The sequence below is a fragment of the Rhipicephalus microplus genome, unplaced genomic scaffold (assembly GCF_043290135.1).
Source record: "Rhipicephalus microplus isolate Deutch F79 unplaced genomic scaffold, USDA_Rmic scaffold_32, whole genome shotgun sequence".
Lineage (NCBI taxonomy): Eukaryota > Metazoa > Arthropoda > Arachnida > Ixodida > Ixodidae > Rhipicephalus > Rhipicephalus microplus.
This window is the reverse complement of record NW_027464605.1, coordinates 3849755-3867410: the sequence shown is the minus strand read 5'-3', so window position 1 is coordinate 3867410 and position 17656 is coordinate 3849755. Positions and strand designations below refer to the sequence as shown.

Sequence of the window (17656 nt, the reverse complement as noted above, 5' to 3'; positions counted from 1 at the left end):
AAATCACTGCCTAGCCCTCCCCCATACGTTCAGCTTTCTCTTAGCGACCCCCCCCCCCCTTCACGTACTTTTCTACCTCTCTCTATCTCTATGTCTTTTGCTCTCTACCCCTCTCTCTCTCTCTGTCTTTTGCTTTTTAACTCACTGCACTCGTAGTGCCGATTTTGCTTTCACTGTACTTTCTCGAGCGCAGTCATCTTCCTCGCCCAGGACTTTCTACAACACACTCGGCTTCACTCTCTCCTCGCATGTCGGCGAACACAAGCACGTTCGTTTATTTGCCGCTTCTTTCGCGTCCCTTCAAAACCAACGAATCCTGTTCTCCGTGTTAGTGCTGGGTACTCGATCACTTCCACTGGCAGACCTGCGCGGCTGGTATCCGAAATACACGCGACGGACCTCCCCGCGTAGCCGTCACCCGAAGCACTGTCCGTTATCTATTCCCTCGTCGTGTAGGCAGGCAGTACGGTGGGCCTCGCGTTGTGCGATTTGTGTCTTAGGGCGCCGCGTCTACCACAGAGCGCCTCTAATGGCAATGGTATGTCTATGAAAGTAGCCCGGGCCCGGCTCCCCAGGAGGCACCTTGGCTGGTAGGCAGGTGCTCTTCGTGACTTGCGCGCAGCCCCGGCTACCTGTGGCCTTTCTTAATGTCATATCATTTTTGTCAACATTTTGTATATAGCTTGAAAGGTACGTGTGTGCTAGTGTGAATATCAGTGCTTGCTCGTCGCGCTGTTTTATTTTTTTAGGAGTGGTTCCGGCACCAGCTTTCGCCGTTCGTATCAGTCTGTTAGGTCTCCGGACGCTTTCCATAGCTTTATTGTGTGTTTGTATACACAAAGGCTGCGCTCGTAGTACTATACTGAACGGTCACCTTCAGGCAGGGCGATAAAGCTTGCCCCATGTCTAGCATACCCTAGAAAGGAGACGAGTAAGCATATTTTACGCTTGTATACGCTTCCAAAAGAGAATGAAATATGTGTCACAACGAATGTCAAAAGTAAGTGGTCCAAGAGGCTTACTATATCAGCCCAAAAACGTCGGCGAGTCATGCGCGAACGAACATATCTTAAAGCCAATGTCACTCGCAAATCTCGACATGTGCTGTCTTGACAGGATACGCAGGGGCGCATTTGCCCTCTCGTGGGACTGTAAATTGAGGGAATGTCGTGGGTAGCGCTGAACATTCGGCTGTCGCTTAAGACAAAAATGAGCGAACAGCGATTTCGTGCGCGCGATGCTAGCACCGACAGATTCTCGAGACCCGAAGCCGCCTTTATACTACTAATCTCCTTCTGCTCTATCTCGCAAAGCTCTCTTTATGGTTGATGGCAAGGGAAAAGTGGACTCCATATGAAGGATGCTGCTGACTGGGAGACAGAGAATTAAGAGAAAATTGACGGTAAGCGCGTAGTGTACACGGGGTGCGTCGTTGAAGGATAAACGCTGACGCTGTGGAATTGGGTCGCCCGCTTATCTGGGGCCCTCCTTAAGCCGTCGGCTCTAATGGCATTCTTCTCTATAATGTGCCAGCAAAAGACCCGCTACGCACTTCAAATTGATCGATGGAAGTGCCACCTCAGATGTATACGTTGCCTCTCTGCTTAATCTTTATTTCGCTTCTGTTCGCGATCCATATTCTGCGCGTGCTGACAGTGCACAGTTGGCTGCATGCTTTCTTCATAGCTATATGAATTGTTTATCTTATTTGATCTAAATTCGACTATGCCCTCGTCGTAACCAGCTGATATAACAAAAGACAGTTGCGTGGTGTGTGTATAAATGGTCATACGTAAACGGCATATTTGTGGCCTGCTAATATTATGCACCGGTGTCTGGAGAAACGTTTCTTGTTGGTCTCAGCGTGCGCATTATTTTGAAGCATCTAGGAATCTGCTTGACCGCCTGTAGAACAAATGCGCTCCCCCTCTCAGTGCTGGTGATCCTGTTCATCTTTCTTTTCTATTCCTCGGTCTCTGTTTTCCCTCCTTTTATAAGTGGTAGATAGCAAACGAGACGTGCGTCTGATTAACCTCCCTGCCTTTCCTTGCTTCTCTGTTTTTTTAGTGGTCGTTTTGTTTCTCCGTACAATCTTATTTCTTAGCTGACACTAATGTTGAAACCTAACAGCACACTTCTAGCCAATAAGTGTAGTTCTTAACACAAAAACAGCGACATGGTGGCTTCACGCGCAGAAGTTGGGCGACCATATGTGAGGTCACTTTACAAGTAAAGCAGGGTGGACGGTGAACTCACATCATACTGCAATAGTTATCACAGTTTTTTGTCTTTCTTTGCACCATTGCCTACCACTACTATGATGTTGACCACCCTCAAAATACAAGAACAGTCAGAAGGGACTTGAAGGTTCGAACAAGGACCACACGCTTGTCAATGCCCAGTGTCGTTTACAATAGGTCCTTGCATCTGCATGCATCATCATGAGTGAAGAACGGGCTTGGAACGGGCGTTTCCAAAATGAATGACAAATTCCGATTCTCAACGGCATTGTGTTTGTTGAGGTCTGCCGCTTTGCGATGAGATTGTGCGACACTCGCGAACTTGGAATGTGTCATCAAATCGATGCAAACTGCCAAATTGGCCTCGTAAAATGCCATTTGCTCATTGTTTCTGGTTAATAGATGCCGTCATTGAAGATAATTTGTTTCCGTTTCCTTCTTGAGGCTAGTAATTTAGATGCAACAGAAGTAAACTTTCCTGGAGTGAAGGAGGAACTGATACACCAGAAATATCAGCCGGACATGTCGGAAACGATAGTAACCTTGATAATTGCCGTCCTTCCATTGAAAACCGCGCCTAACATGCATGCCTAATGTGCTCCACGCGATGCATACAAGAAGCCTAAGGTCACGTAGCTTGACCTCTCGAAACAACTGGTAGTCTCTTGACGCTAACGATGCAACTTGAATGAATCGAACCATTCATTCAGTCGGCCGAAACCCTGCCAGCTTCCTGATCATTTTTCCGCCATGCATGCCTTCGTACTGCGAAGGTATCAACCACTGGTATTTACCGAGAAGTGCCTTAGAACGAGATTATCGCAAACACGCTTCCGTGGACCATCTCGGAGTCTTACGTAAGCAACGTAAAACCGGAAATTCGGTATATAATGATACTTTAATTTATAAGGTATCTATTAGGAAGAGAAACTCATGCACAAGAAATAAAACATGGCGAGGGGGGAGGAAAGATAGCTGAGATGCTGGCAGATACTTCTTTCCTCGAACTCCACTGATAGCATCAGGATTGTGTACAGACTACATTGCACATCGTGACAGCAGGAAAATGTAAGGAAATACATAAATGTTTACTAGAAAAGATAATCACAAAGAATGATAAAACACGCATCCAATAAAAACACTGAAGTAGAAATGCTGAAGAAGAGAAGGCGTTTTTTTCAGCGAACATTAGCTTATATACCGGAAAAATTTGAGCTCGTTTGAGTGTGCCACAAAATGGGAAGCACAGGGATAGCACTACTTTATAGGCTCATGTGCGGGGTGTATGCGCACGTGCGATAATTGAGGACGTTATGATATGATATGAGGACGTTACGGCAGCTGCAGCGTGCGGTACCGTTCGCGGAGCCTCTGGTATCCTCGTATATGCCGGTGTTCTTTCGAGGGGATCTATAATGAACTAAAAATAGTGAACTACCGCTGCTCTACTCACAATAAAAAAGCAGTTATAAACGGGTCTTAAGCCGAGTAATATGTTAGGGGTAAAACTTGAAGAAAGAAACAAAAATTCATGCGCTTTTATTCAGATTTTGTGAATTAACTTAAGCGTAGTCAACAAGGAAAGATCGGCATGATGGCGTGCGCTGCTAAATAGGGTCCTTCAGGTAAAGTTACGGGAATACGGTGCGCTATCATCGCTACTCTCTTATCGCTCGCTGTGCTTTACGTTCTTACTTGTAGTGAAGATATGCCAACACCACGATTTGCTTTTTCCAAGAATTAGTAAGCAATTTTTTATGCTTTATAGTTCGTCTCTCAACTTGCGCAGTGTTGAAATAGAAAAACCTGTCGTTCTGTGGCACAGCAAGTGAGAAAGGAGGAGCTATTTTCGCATACCTAATTTCTGTAACTTGCTAAAAAGAAACACCCTATTAACACAACAGCATGTAAACTGAAATTGTCATGTTTAAGTTCAAAAAGTGTTGTTCAGTTTTTAAAGCAGTCTATTGAGCTTTTCATATGCTTTTTATTATTGGTTTTATGGAAGTCGCTGGTGTAATTTTGGCCTGTGTAAAGAGAGCCATGATTTATGAGGACGTGTAGCCCCGCCGCGGCGGTCTTGTGGCCAAGGTACTTTGCTGCTGACTCGTAGGTCGCGGTATTGAATCCCGGTAGCGGCGGCTGCATTTTTGAAGGGGCGAAAATGCTGTAGGCCCTAGTGCTCAGATTTGGGTGCACATTAAAGAACCTCAGGTGGTCTTAATTTCCAGACCCCTCCACTACGGCGTCTTTCATAATCATGTGGTTTTTTCAGGACGTTAAACCCCACATATCGATCAATATGATGACCCTTCAATGCTAATAGTTCATAGGATTTAATTGATCGATTGATTGATATGTGCAGTTGAACGTCCGAAAACCACCATACGATTATGAGAGACGCCGTAGTGGAGGGCTCCGGAAATTTCGACCACCTGGTGTTTTTTAACGTGCACCCAAATCTGAGCACTAGTGCCTACAGCATTTCCGCCTTTCATGGGATTTAAGGTCGCAAAGTTACGATATGAATATAAAAGACATCGTAGTAGAGGAGTTCAAAACTTTCAACTATTTTCAGTTCTTTAACGGGCACCAAAATTTTAGTAGAAAGACCTAGAGCATTTTCGCCTTGATCCAAAATGCAGCCGCCGCTGCTGGGATGCTGGGTCACCAGTGGAGCGCCATAACCACTGGACCAATGGCGGGTAACTTGTAAATGAGCAGCTTGCAAATTAAGGAGGGCGTTTCTCTTGCATTGTTTTATGTCACGTTCACCTACGCCGCTGCAATGGTTCTCTGAGTATACCTCGCTTTGTAAAAATTTCGTTGACGGCTTGGCTTCACCAAATAAAGTAATATTGTGCGAAAAGACATTCGAAAGCCACCCCACGCGATGCCAGGCCAAAGCACTAATAACGCTTTCTTCTCGTTGAACCGAATTTAGAAATATTCGCTTGTAGATTGCTGTCATGTTAACGGTTCGCGAGGTTGTTGTTTTTTAACTGGCACTCGAAGCCATACTTTAGGGGTAGACTAGGTCACTTAGGGAAGTATTTTGAGGTGAGGCATGCTCCTTTGTCTCGTTGGCTTTATTACAGACCAATTTTCAACGATGATAACAATGACGGGGACATTTCATTCGCACCGGGACTTTCCAGCACTGTCAGCAATTCTTTGCCCTCGCTGTAGGAGCCAGTTCGAAACACAATTTGCCCATAAAACAGGATGGTGCAGTAAAACTGGCAAACCTGAAACAGGAGCAGTAAGTCAACTTATCCACCGCATACAGGCGAGGAAACCATTTTGTCCCCTCCTTTGATGTGACGCCGCGCGCACGTAAATGCTGCACAAAGTACGCGAAAAGTGGCGAGCGGAACTGGGGCGTGGGAACTGTTGACCGCCAGTGGCTCCCTGCTTTTTTTTTTTTTTCAATGTCTTACGGAGAAATCACCACCGCTCTTGGAGTACACGTATGCGTGCACGTCGTGGATGGGGCACGAGAGTGGTGCAGCCGGGCGTAGCAATTACACTTATAGGTCCGTGAGTTGATGCCGTAACTGCTTCTGCACTAATTTTAGGTGCACGTGAATGCAAGGAGAGGCCGGCGAGAACAAAAAGAGAGGAGTTGAAAAGAACGCATTCGAAAGAGGCATTCTTTTTGCAGTGCCTGATTATAAGTGTGCTTTCTGGGACGGCCGACTGCTTGCTGGTTCTCGTGGTCAGCTGGACGGAAGCAGTCCGAGATAAGAAACGGTTCGTGCCAGGGCGTGCCTCGGCCTTTCCTCTGTATCATTTGTTTTTTTCCTTTGTCTTCTGCCGTGTTCCTAAATCAAAATTTATTTAATTGCGACTGGTGGCCACCAGGCACGCCCTACAATGGAGCACGAGTTGGCACCGGCTGGGAATGCGACACCTAACAACTGGAATCGGGCGTGGCTGTCTCTGCCCTAATAGCAGTAACAGTATATCCGACGCCGTCAGCGCTAGTTCGCGGGCCTCTGTTATTGACCAGTTTAACCGGTGGCGTCGTCGATGTGTTCTCGAATATTTTTTTTTTTTCGCCAAGTTCCCCGAAAAACGATTGTTGAGGATATATGGCTTTCTGCCAAAGTACTGCGGCTGCCACTTGGGTTTTACCAGCCCTCTATCGAGTTTAAGTGTATGTAAAAGAACTGCAGGCACAATATTTTTCTTCACCGTTTTTTTTTTGCTCATATCGGGATTGCAGTAATATTGCTACACTTTTTGTTTACGCAAGAAGCGCGAGGGAACTCAGAATGCAGTTCATTACCCAGTACAGTGCAACTACAAGCAAGGTAACAGTGCACGCAGATAAATGCGGGTGATTTATGCCCTTCTGGCAATTTTCAAGACAATAATTACAGTATGGGTGAATGAACTAGTGGATGCGTGCTAGTTAAGTGGAAACTAAGGCCAATCAGCTGTAACGTGCTTGGGATTTCTAATGCCGTAAACAACTAACGTTCCTTATTGCGACTTAACTATGCACTACCGACATTATGAAGATGTTTAGCACGCATACAAAGGACGCTCTTTTGACTTTCTGTACTGGTTTGCGGCTAGTTGCGCTCATATTGGTGCAGATATAGTATTATTAACGTGCTATATTTGTCTATTTGGATTTTTTGGTCCCCCTTACCCCCTACCCAGTGCAAGGTAGGCTACCAGGCTCAGCCATGGTTAACCTCCTTGCCTTTCTTTCATCTTTATTCTCTTTCTCTTTCTCTCGGTAAAGTAGCGAATGTTTCTTGCGGTACTGTTTTACGAAAATTTATGTGCAAATATTACAAATTTGGAAATTCTTAAAATATAGCGTTGGTTTGCAAAGCTTCACTTTGACTCGGCGATGTGCACACGCCTAGCTCCAAATATCATCACTATCGCTAAATTTTAAACGCTGCGCTTACTTTCCAGCCCACTTTACTCTGAAAGTAAAAATAGGGGCTATTAAATGGTGCGTTTACAAGCTCAGGCAAAGAAAGAAGCTGGAGTCCTGACTAAACACCTCAATTTAACGCTCCGTTGTCATTCAGCGCTTCGCAATCTTCTATCTTCTTTGTGCTTCACCGCTGTTGGTGAAAGCCGTCGCTCTGCAGGCTCCTGCTTCGTGAAATGAGCACACGTTCATTAGAGCATTTAGGAAGGAAACAATAAAAGTTCAGTGATCTCCACCGTCAGTGACTGTTCACACATGTTTCGTGGTTCTGGAACATGATCAGCTGGTTAAATTTCCTGGCTCAGTAGCGGCCTAATAATTGTACAACGTTGTCGAATTTTAATGAAAGATCTTTTTAAGCTATATCATTGAGCATAAAAACATCTACAAAAAAAGGAAAATCCTTCAAAGCATTACTTCATTTGATTTTCTTGTACCCAACACGAGCACTTACGGGATGCATTTAGCACAGTGAATTAACAACGCAAGATGTATTCATCTGTCAGCACAGCGCGTAAAACTTGCCTTAACGATTTAAGGAAAGAAGTGTAAATGTTAAACGCTCACTTTTTTCTTTGTTAGACACAATAATCATGACAACTAACAGACGATAATGCGAAGTGCAGATGATGCTCTTAGCAGTAAATGCAATGTAAATGTGGAGAAATAAAGGTAGACAAAAAGGTAACTTGCCGTGGGCAGGGACCAAACCTATACGGCATGTCTTAACGAAGCACTTGAATTTTACCGTTTGCCTGTGTTGAGTATTTCGTCTGCGTATTGTCGTTCATAGTTTGTGCTGCGTTAGCCTTGAATTTAAGGGTATCTCCTGCGGTGAATTTCTCGAAGCACGATTAACCGCATGAAGGGGAGGCTGGTACGTCCCGTTTAACTGTTGATATAAAACGGAAAAAGAAAAATGAATCTGTGCAAAATCACAACTCTACCAATGGTGATAGCCTCGCGCGTACGATGTACACCATGTAAGCCAGTAATGTTTGCTTATAATTGCAATCACATTAACTATTAGTACCGTACTTGACGTAACAGCAGCGAAGACTATACTACAACCACCTGACATCAAACCCATATTCTATCTCAGAACACGTAGTTACAAGCCTACGCGCAAGTCCATTTATGAACCCACACTAGCGTTTTATTTATTTTCTAGGCCCGAGGAGAATCTTTTAGTACAGAGATTCCACACCGAAGGCAATGGTATTATGGGCCCTTTCTCTGTCTTATCGTGCCTGTAAGAACTGCTCGCAGTCTAATTATGCATGAGTAACGCAACTGAATATTACGCCAGATTGTCAAGAGACACGGCCATTGTTATGAAACCATGGAACTGCACGGTTGACGAGGAAAAATTCCGACACATAGATCAGCTGTTTAAAACGCCGTGTAGGTGGATACCCGTGGCGGGCACCTAACTTTCTCGACACTCTCCCATCGCCAGAGACGCATTGTAAGCGTGATTGACCGAAGCAAGTTGGCTATAGAAAAGAGCACGCGAGTCAGAGGAGTTCCAGCGGCGTAAAAAGGAGGATAACAGGCGGCGGCACGGTGGCACGGTGGAGGCTAGGCAAACGAGATCGTTTTCGTGAACATCGTGTTGGCCCGAGGCAAAGGCGGTCTCCGCACTCGCTGGCAGTGCAACGACCCGCTTCGCCCGGCTAGTTTCACGGTGTACAACATACGATCTCATCACGTCAGCACACACACGACCACGAACGTAAAAAGACGTACAGAAGCACTGCGAGAAGTATGGCCGTTAGATGTGACAGCTGGATAAACGGCCGGCTGCGCTCTGAAAATGGGAATACAAATGAAAGGCCTCTGCACACCACTCGGAGAAGCAAATAGCGTTTCGCTCAAGGGGGTCTTGCGAACGGGATTTCCTTTAATTGCCCCTTTCGATGCTCTGTGAAAACAGCAATAGCTCCTTTCGCTCTTCTACGTTTGTTTGTTTTCTGGTGGGGGGGGGGGGAGGCTAACACACGTGCTCGAATTTACTCTGCCACGTATCCCACGTTTGCAAAACCTTCTGCGAATGAGTGTGCATTGAGGCGAAGTATACGAGCGTGTATAGGTGGGGCGTGGTGTAGACTTCGTCCACAGCATATAGCAGCAAACGCTGATATGTGCAGTGGGACCTGAATGCACAAAGAAATGTGCCCCACTTATTGATAGGCTCTTATAGGGTTCAAGCGTTAAGCGCATTGTGCAAGGCTGGATGAACATAGTGTGAAATATTGCAGCGTTATGCCATTTTTACACTTACGTCGAGTCCATGAAAAAAAAAACTAAGCCCTCATCACCTAACTGTAAGTGGCTGTTGCTGTCCGATAATTCACACTTCGTGTACTGGCTCTCTAAACGTGCCATTTAAACGTGTTTTCTACCCACGGCTCTTCACTGAAATCTTCCTACATTCTTCTTCGTTCATCGGTCGAAAGAAATAACTATCTTATCTGCGTTTCCTGCATTGTTTAGAAGGGAGAAGAATTTTCAGAAGGCGGCTGAAGTTGCCGCATGCTGTTAATGTAATGTTCATGCATCGAATGGCATCCTGCGTTCTATCTAAACTAGAAAGGCAAGTTTGGGGTTTTTTGACAGCCAGGGCGGAACTTCGCGAGCGACATTCCTGACTTTTTTCGTTCTTCTGATTGCTGTTTTTGGTATGTCCATAATTTCGCATTGGGTATATAACATGGAAGCTCATTATTTTGTTGTTTTCCTTTTTCACCCACAGCGTGCCACAGGGGAGAGTTTCGGTGTCTGAGCAACTACTTTTGCATACCCGAGCGGCGCGTCAGAGATGGCTGGGAAGACTGTCCCGACGGCTCCGACGAAAGTGAGTGTTGTTGTACTTTCCTCTATATTTAAACGTAGAAAACGCTAGACGGAGCACTTATTGAGCGTTATCGCGTAGAAGCTGTCACTTCTTCAGTTTTTCTCTTGTTTTCCGCGTACACCACGTAATTCCTCAACACCAGCGACGCTGGTAACCTGTTTCTTGACTCCGCAGCTTGCACGGTATACAAAGCTACCGAGAGACGCGAGAAAACTATGAGAAAGCGCGCCCCTAAGGGCAGCGTGGGAGAGCGGTTGCTTTTATTTACATCAAACATCGCAAGCTTGACAGGAAGAGTGGGTAGATAAGAACGAGGGCAATGTCACGCACCCAATATGCTACAAGATTGCTCGTTTTGAAGTCTGCCTCATTGAAGGGAGGGGGGGTGAAGTGAAGGCTATAGAGGTCGCTCCTATGCTGGAAAGCTTCGACATGTTCACTACTTCACTTTTTGGGACGCGTTAATGGATTTTCTATTCTAGAAGCGGGGGGACGTGGTTGGAAGTGCGCAAATGCTCAAGGTACATAATAAGGCACAATGCAGTGCCCGCACGAAAACTGGCTGCGCTTCAATTGTGTGGGAATATCGCGGAGTGGCCTGATTGTTCTCAAGGTTTCGACGCTGTAGCATTCCCGGACATCTGACGTGCACGCTATAGTGGAAGGTGTGCGTTTGAAAGTGCGTCCGATGGAAATTTACCGCACTCTCCTGTGCCTCCTCTGAGTCAGTGTTTTTATCTCTTTCTATATTTATTGATTTTTTATTAATTTTTGCTGTATTTCTTTATACATGGGATCTGATAGAATCACGATTGATCAGGGAATAAGACAAACGCCTACCGAGAAAAAAAGAACTGTTTGAAAAAGCTACGTCTCGAAAACTTTGCTATTTAAAAGGACGAAGGAGAATATACAGCACGCAGCTGATGCACGTCTGTACTTCCATGTTCCCTTAAAGCACAGGAAGTTTTGTGCCAACCAACGCATAGCATTCACACGGAAGTGCGTCCACATTTAGTTGTTGTTTACGCAAACAGAAGCATACTATGAAAATATTTATATTTATTTGCATTTTCACTTGTGGATGCGTGCATGCATTTCCGAACTCCTAGCTCAACTAATTTGATTTCAAGCGCATTCAAAATTAACCTTTGATTCTTCCCACAAGAAAAAGAAAAGTAGCTGACACGTCTTCAAAACTGGATAGCAGAAGTAAAGGAATCTTATATAATATCCCCTGACGTAAGTTACAAAATCACCTTTACCAAGTCATGGTGGTAACAAGATCGGACACATGCAACACAGGCGTGAGAATCACATAACAATGCCTATAAAACACTAGAAAAGCTTTCTGTACCATTATAAATGGTTCCTATGAAAAAGAAAAGGCCGCATGGTAACACGGGTAACATATTACCAGGTGACGTTTGCATACATCATTGCTGAAGTGTGAACAGGAACTGACAAGAAAAAATAAAAAACTAAAGATCTCAACATTTAATTTGTCCAAACAATATTACACTATTAGGCCAAATACAAAGGGCCAGCTTCTGCACAATGCGTGCAAATGAACGCATGACAGCTTCTCTATTTGTAAGGAATCAACAACTCATTGCCCATTTAACGAGACCACGAATACGTTTATACATTCATTAGCTTCGTGGACATCATATCGGTCGGCATGCGGATGCAACATACTTTGCATTCACGCTTGATGTCAAGTTAAGCCTGCATATAGGCTTCGTGATGTGTACGGCGTTTAACCTAATTGAGGCTTGCACAAACACGCGTAGCGGGAAGTCGCAGTAACCATATAAGTAGGGCAAACAACTTAGCGTTGCGTATACATTCAAGTTTCTACACAGTACTCTACGCTGCCCAGAATGCCTAGTATGATATATATTTGACATATTTTACTCAGCGATTGCATTTACGCGTACTTGTAGATTAGAAGAGCTGTCCAAAATGCGCGCACAGTCCTCTATTAAAAAAAAAACTTAATTGGACGTTCGTGGAATGTCTATTCCAATGGACGTCCGTGGGACGTCCACTGGAGTCTGTTCAAACTTTTTTTTATCGAATCTTTATTGGAAGGGCGGTTGATGGATGTCCTTCTAATGGACGTTCGATTAGAAGGAAGCTTTGCATTAGGAGGGAAAACTCAAGCGAAGCAGTGAGATTTCAACGGCCGGCCTTGTTTCCCCAGCTGTACGTAGCAAAGGCGGGAAGTGAACCGTTATTCCAATCAAACCATTAGTAGTCCCTGGCCGCCATTATCGTCAAAAACCTGCGTGGTCATAACGCCACGCATTAACCAATGACAGGAGACGTCCAGCTATGTAAAGATATGAGGCTGACTTGGCGCCTCTCTTAAGTAATTAGAGAGAGCATGCACCCCTCCCCCCTTCCCTTCCGGCTATTCATGGTACGCACGCTTACGAGAACTACCACTGAGCCGGTGTGTCTTACCCCCGGACCAATAAGCAAAGAAATCACGTAAGAATGACGGCGATAAGAACAATCCGTGCTGGTGTTTGCTGGCGTGACAAATGAGCTAAGTGAGGGAAAGAACCGCGTGCTAGGCCATCTTTTCGATCTCGCATCTTCTAGAATCTCTAATTACCGCCAGGAAGGAACAGAGCAGGAAGCTATCAACGGATCTAATTCATTGCGATGTTTATTCGACGCGAAGAGCTCGGATGATTCCGCTGTTCTGCAGTATATCAGGGCCGCCTTAAGTACGAGTGGGCAGAGCTGGTTTCGGAGTCCTGGGCTTTCTGCCACTCATTTCATGTACCGGCTTTAGGTTGAGTGCCTTGGGCCGGAAGAAATCGGCTCTCAATCCAGGCAACCTGAGAAATTGAAGTCCAATCTCGAGCTTCAATTATTTTTACTTGACTAGTAAGTTGGCGAAATTCACTTGAAGTAATTAAGGCAAATGAGAATGCGTCAAGGTATACGAGTACATCCTGTCGCGCTGAGAGCGATTGTAACGTGGCGAAGATACCGAATCCTACGTCATTCTACGTTCACTAGATGTTCGTGGCACGGCGTACTATGTGGTTTGCTTTCACTAAATTCTCGTGAAGCTCACAGTATGTAGAATGCGCAAGTGACAAACTTACGATTTCGGGGAGTCTTAAGACACAACATAGTACTAAGCATACGATAATCGTAACAGAACTAAATAACCATTTATATCAATTATTGGGAGAACATCGTGACAGCGCTGTTGAAGTTCTCTAAAATTTGATTCAAATTTTCACTCTAAAAACTGAACACATAGTACACATGTGTTGTGAAACCAGCGACAAAATCTAAATTTATGCAGTGAAAATAAAATCGAAAGAAAAGCGAAAATAAGTACAGCTGCCGAGATTTGAAACTTGAATGCTGTGCTCTTGTGTTCTGATGAATTTCGATTAAGTTTTTACATCGTTGCGTCTGATAAAATGCACTTCGAAAGAGTCTACATTTAGGAGAACAGCTGTCTCCAAAGGACATGAAAGCTTCAAGAAGTTTTATTGTTCACGTAACTAGTACAAAAAACAAAAAACAACAAAAACAAGTACAAATAGTGTATACTTCTTACAATGACCACCTAGTTTTGTATCCGAATGTTACAGTTTTAAGGAAAACTAAAATGAACGGAGTTTCTCACATTTCTCAGCATGCCACGTATGCTCAACGAGTGCTTATGTTTAGGCCTGACAAAATAGCCTTCTTAAAAAGTTCTCTGGTAACTCTAGCAAATGCATATATTCTTTTGAAGCGCGGTGGGTGGGATTGAGCAGGTCCCCTATTTGTTTTTTAAATAAAATCACGAGATTCACCTTTCCTAAGCAGGACAAAACTGATCCAGACATATTCCATACTTGTTAATTCCTCGTATCTGCGTCGTCCTCTTTCCTTTAACTTTACACAATATAATGAAGTTGCGTGAGTGGTCCGACTTGCATCCTCTGCGTCCCACGAAATGTAGGTAGGTGGTTCAAATGGTTAGTTGTTCATTAATGTCGTGCAGTCTAAAGAGGCCACTAATGTACAAAATTAGGTCGTGGGACAGCGTGCCGCACCAAAACCACTTTACTTCTTACAGCACTTCTAGTTCGCGCGGTCTTTAAACCTAAAATCGGTCCTCTACACAATGACGTCTCCAGGTGCCCTCGGCCGAATGGCGTTCACTCGCATGAACCGAGGCCTATCGCGACTTTGTTTCGACTTGTTTCATTTCACGAGACCCCACTGCTGTACATATTCTCATGCAGTCGTTTTGTTTTAGGTTAGGTTATTAGAACAGGTTAGGTTTTGTTCATGTTCCGTCCGCACTGCGCATGTCTTTATTATGTCCCCGATGGGCGGAGTTGCTTGGCTGAGCCTCCTGAAAGAAAGTAGTCCGTATATGCTAGCTTTTTGATAGCTGGTGTTAAGGCCTGTCACGCGACCTTCTGTAGAACGTGTCCGTAGCTACTATATACGCGGAAGTCCACTCACGAGACAGCGGGACATGCGTGTGCATATGGTCACGTGCCTTTTGTACGCGTGGGTGCATTTGCGGCCTCGAAAGCCCATAAAGAAAGATAAGATTAAGTTAGTTGACACTGCAACGCTTTTTCCTCCTTTAGAGGTATACGTCTGCTATTTTTGCCAATAAAGGAACGCCAATTATTACAAAAGGAACTGAGCTAAAGAAACTGCGAACTTTAACGTTTTCACCCATAAACGTGGTCGTCAGAGAACGTACATGTATTCTTGAAAATCAGAATTTTCCGGTGCCCAAAAAGCAATACTACCACAACCTGGGATCACTTATGACTTTGTGCCATTACTATTTAATCGCAAAGATTAGCACTCATATATTAAACCCAGTCTCCTCAACGTTGCGGCGAACAAGAACAGTAACTTCTAACAAACATCGCCGCCACTCTTAACATGTTCATTTTATTTATGCAGTTTATCAAGGTGCCACGCAACTTGCAAGGTGTGTTTCAGGTACATTACAATCTGAGATAACACTTCTACTTATAAGATTTTTCGAAATCTCGCGCATTTCATGTCGGACGAAAGAATTCCACGCTTACGACAGGGATTTAGAGACCATGACACGGTCCCAAGCCCCAATAACTTGTAGATTTCAACGGAAACTTGAAGTAGATAATATTTCCCCTTATACATATGTGAAAAGTGTGCCATGAAAGAATGTTTCAGTGCAAAAAAAGCCCTGTATTTCACCGGCCGTAAACCCCGCCTACCTACGGGCGATTGCCACTTCGCAAAGGATTGTGTGACGTCATGTGCGGGAAGTTGCGGACCTGTCGTGTTCTACCAAATTTTACGCCGCTGCAAATTGTTCAAATAAAGCAGTAAGCCTGAGAAAGCTAAATAGTATTGACTTCGCGTGCAACTGATTACGAAATAATCACAGAATTGAACCGTTTGCCGTAATGCAGACACTCGCACAGCTAGTTCCTTGTTACGTCCCGGCTCGCAAGTGCGCCAGTGCCGCTCGACTGTCAGGCCACTCGCGTACTTGTAAAAAAATTCAATTAACAAAATAAGTGCTCGACCAAATGCCCTATAGCTTTGCCAGCTAGTTTGTGAATGCACAGCAATTAACCCGCACAACACAATTTATGTTCGAGTATTGGCTGTCATAGACCTTTTAGCATTACATAAGACCGTAAAAGAGCTAGTAATCATTTTTAATCACCGCTGGCGTTGGCACTCCGTGAGCTGAGAACTGAAGACTATCTAGCTTCTCTGTGCGAACCTTCTTGCAACATAGTGTAAAATTGTCGCTTTTCTTGCGATTTCTCTTGTCTTTCGTGTCAGGGGTCTCCCACCACGTACCGCAGTGTGGGGTAGCAAACCGGACACACACGACTCTCTAATCACCCTTCCTTTCACATCTCTCTCTCTCATTCTGTTTTTGTCTGCACAGCCACTCGGGTTAAGGGTTAGGTGGCCCTGCGTAATCGCGAATTTAAGCTCGAAGCGAGCTCGGCAAAATTACCATTTCCGTTCCGTCGAGGCACCGGGTGCGCAGTTCGATAGCCGCCCATTAGAGACCAGCGTATTGAATTCGCGCGCTATCGAGTCGATGCCCGAGGATACGGCGAGGCAGTTCAAACGCGGAACTGCCTTATAACCGCCGCAAGAGCGCTCGCCAAGGACTCTTCAACGTCGAGAGCGACCACAGCACGCGCAGGTCGCAGTGAAAGAGACTCTGTGTAGTATACGCACAGGCAGGAAATTTGGAACGGGTCTTTGGGGTCTCGCAGTGACCCAGTTGCGAAAAAGAGCCGCCCCAGGAACAGGGGCCTCCACTCGACCCTTTGGGCGCCACCGGAATGCAGGAAGGCGGCGCGCACACCTTGCCATTGCAGATTGACTCTACACGGCCTGCAGTCTGTGCGTGTGGACCAGTATATATGTTGCCCTCCACCGAATATCTGGCACCCCCTCTTACAACTCTTTTTTTTTTCTTTTTGGTAGCTGTATTTGTACAGTTCCGTGATGTGCTCTTCATTTATTCATTCGTTTACTCGATTTATCTCCCCTGTCATCATGTGTAGTCATTAAAAGCTGTGGTTTCACATCACAATACCACAATATAATTATGAGGCAGTCTGTGGAGTGGAGGGCTTTCGAATTTTGACCCCTTGGGGTTCTTCGACGTGTACCCAAATCCAACGCATGGGCCTGTGTGGTGGACAAAAATACTATACTAATGCCTGTAGCATTTCGCCTCGATCAAAATGCGGCTGCGGCTGCCGGGATTCGATCCCGTGGCCTTGCGATAGCACTAAAACACCTGTAGACCTCCGCGGTGAGACACGTGTCGCCAATGGCGAGCAGAAACACATTCTGCCAGCGATAAGTGTTGATATAGATTGACTCTAAAATCTTGACTAACGTACTGTTGGTTACTGGCTACTGGTTAGCGTAGTGGTTTTAAAGACGTTAATACAGCATGATGGAGGGGTGATTAACCTGCTTGAATGCGATAACAACGTCGGTGGAACATTATTGATCTCTGTATACGAATAACGACCAACTAACCTGTGTAGTGAAAGTATTCACGTGATATCGCTAACTTTACCCTCCTCTATGTTGGTTCTTCAATATGGCAGTTCCTGTGATGTCAGTGCAAGCCATATGAATTGCCGTGTGAGCTCTTGCGCAACACTGTAGGTTTAAGCGAAGAAGGTTAGTCAAAAGGCCATAGATATATTACAGTATTATATAATATATAAATGATTAGGTCGATGACGTCAGTGCGAGCCTTACATAGTGCAGTGCTAGATCTTACTCCCGCCGTTGTGCTTATACGAAGAATATTTGATAAAAAGCCCGGACTTAAAAGACGGAGTCTACGTACAGGCATCTTATTAAATGTCTGCCTGCATACGCCTCGTTTGTAAGGGTGGCTGTCGAGCGCTGTGAGTGGTGGGGTGTAAGCAAGAGAAAGTGTGGGCGGGGGGTGTCGGCTTATTGAAATTTCGTGAATGATGTGACAACACAATATGCGAGAATAAGAATGGTGCGCGCGTTTCGTGTCGTACACGGCTGCCATGGCAAGAGAAGCAAGTCTCCAAGAGG

At 45.0% G+C, this 17656-nt stretch overlaps 1 protein-coding gene across 6 annotated transcripts in view; it reads left to right on the top strand.

Annotated features, from left to right (window-relative positions):
• The window catches only part of LOC119172276 (uncharacterized), a 229066-nt gene that overhangs the window by 142160 nt on the left and 69250 nt on the right, over positions 1-17656 (top strand). For all 6 annotated transcript variants that reach the window (XM_075884401.1, XM_075884400.1, XM_075884399.1 and 3 more), the window contains exon 3: positions 9953-10054. In XM_075884401.1, coding sequence (XP_075740516.1) covers positions 9953-10054 — 102 coding nt within the window. The remainder of the gene's footprint in view (positions 1-9952; positions 10055-17656) is intronic.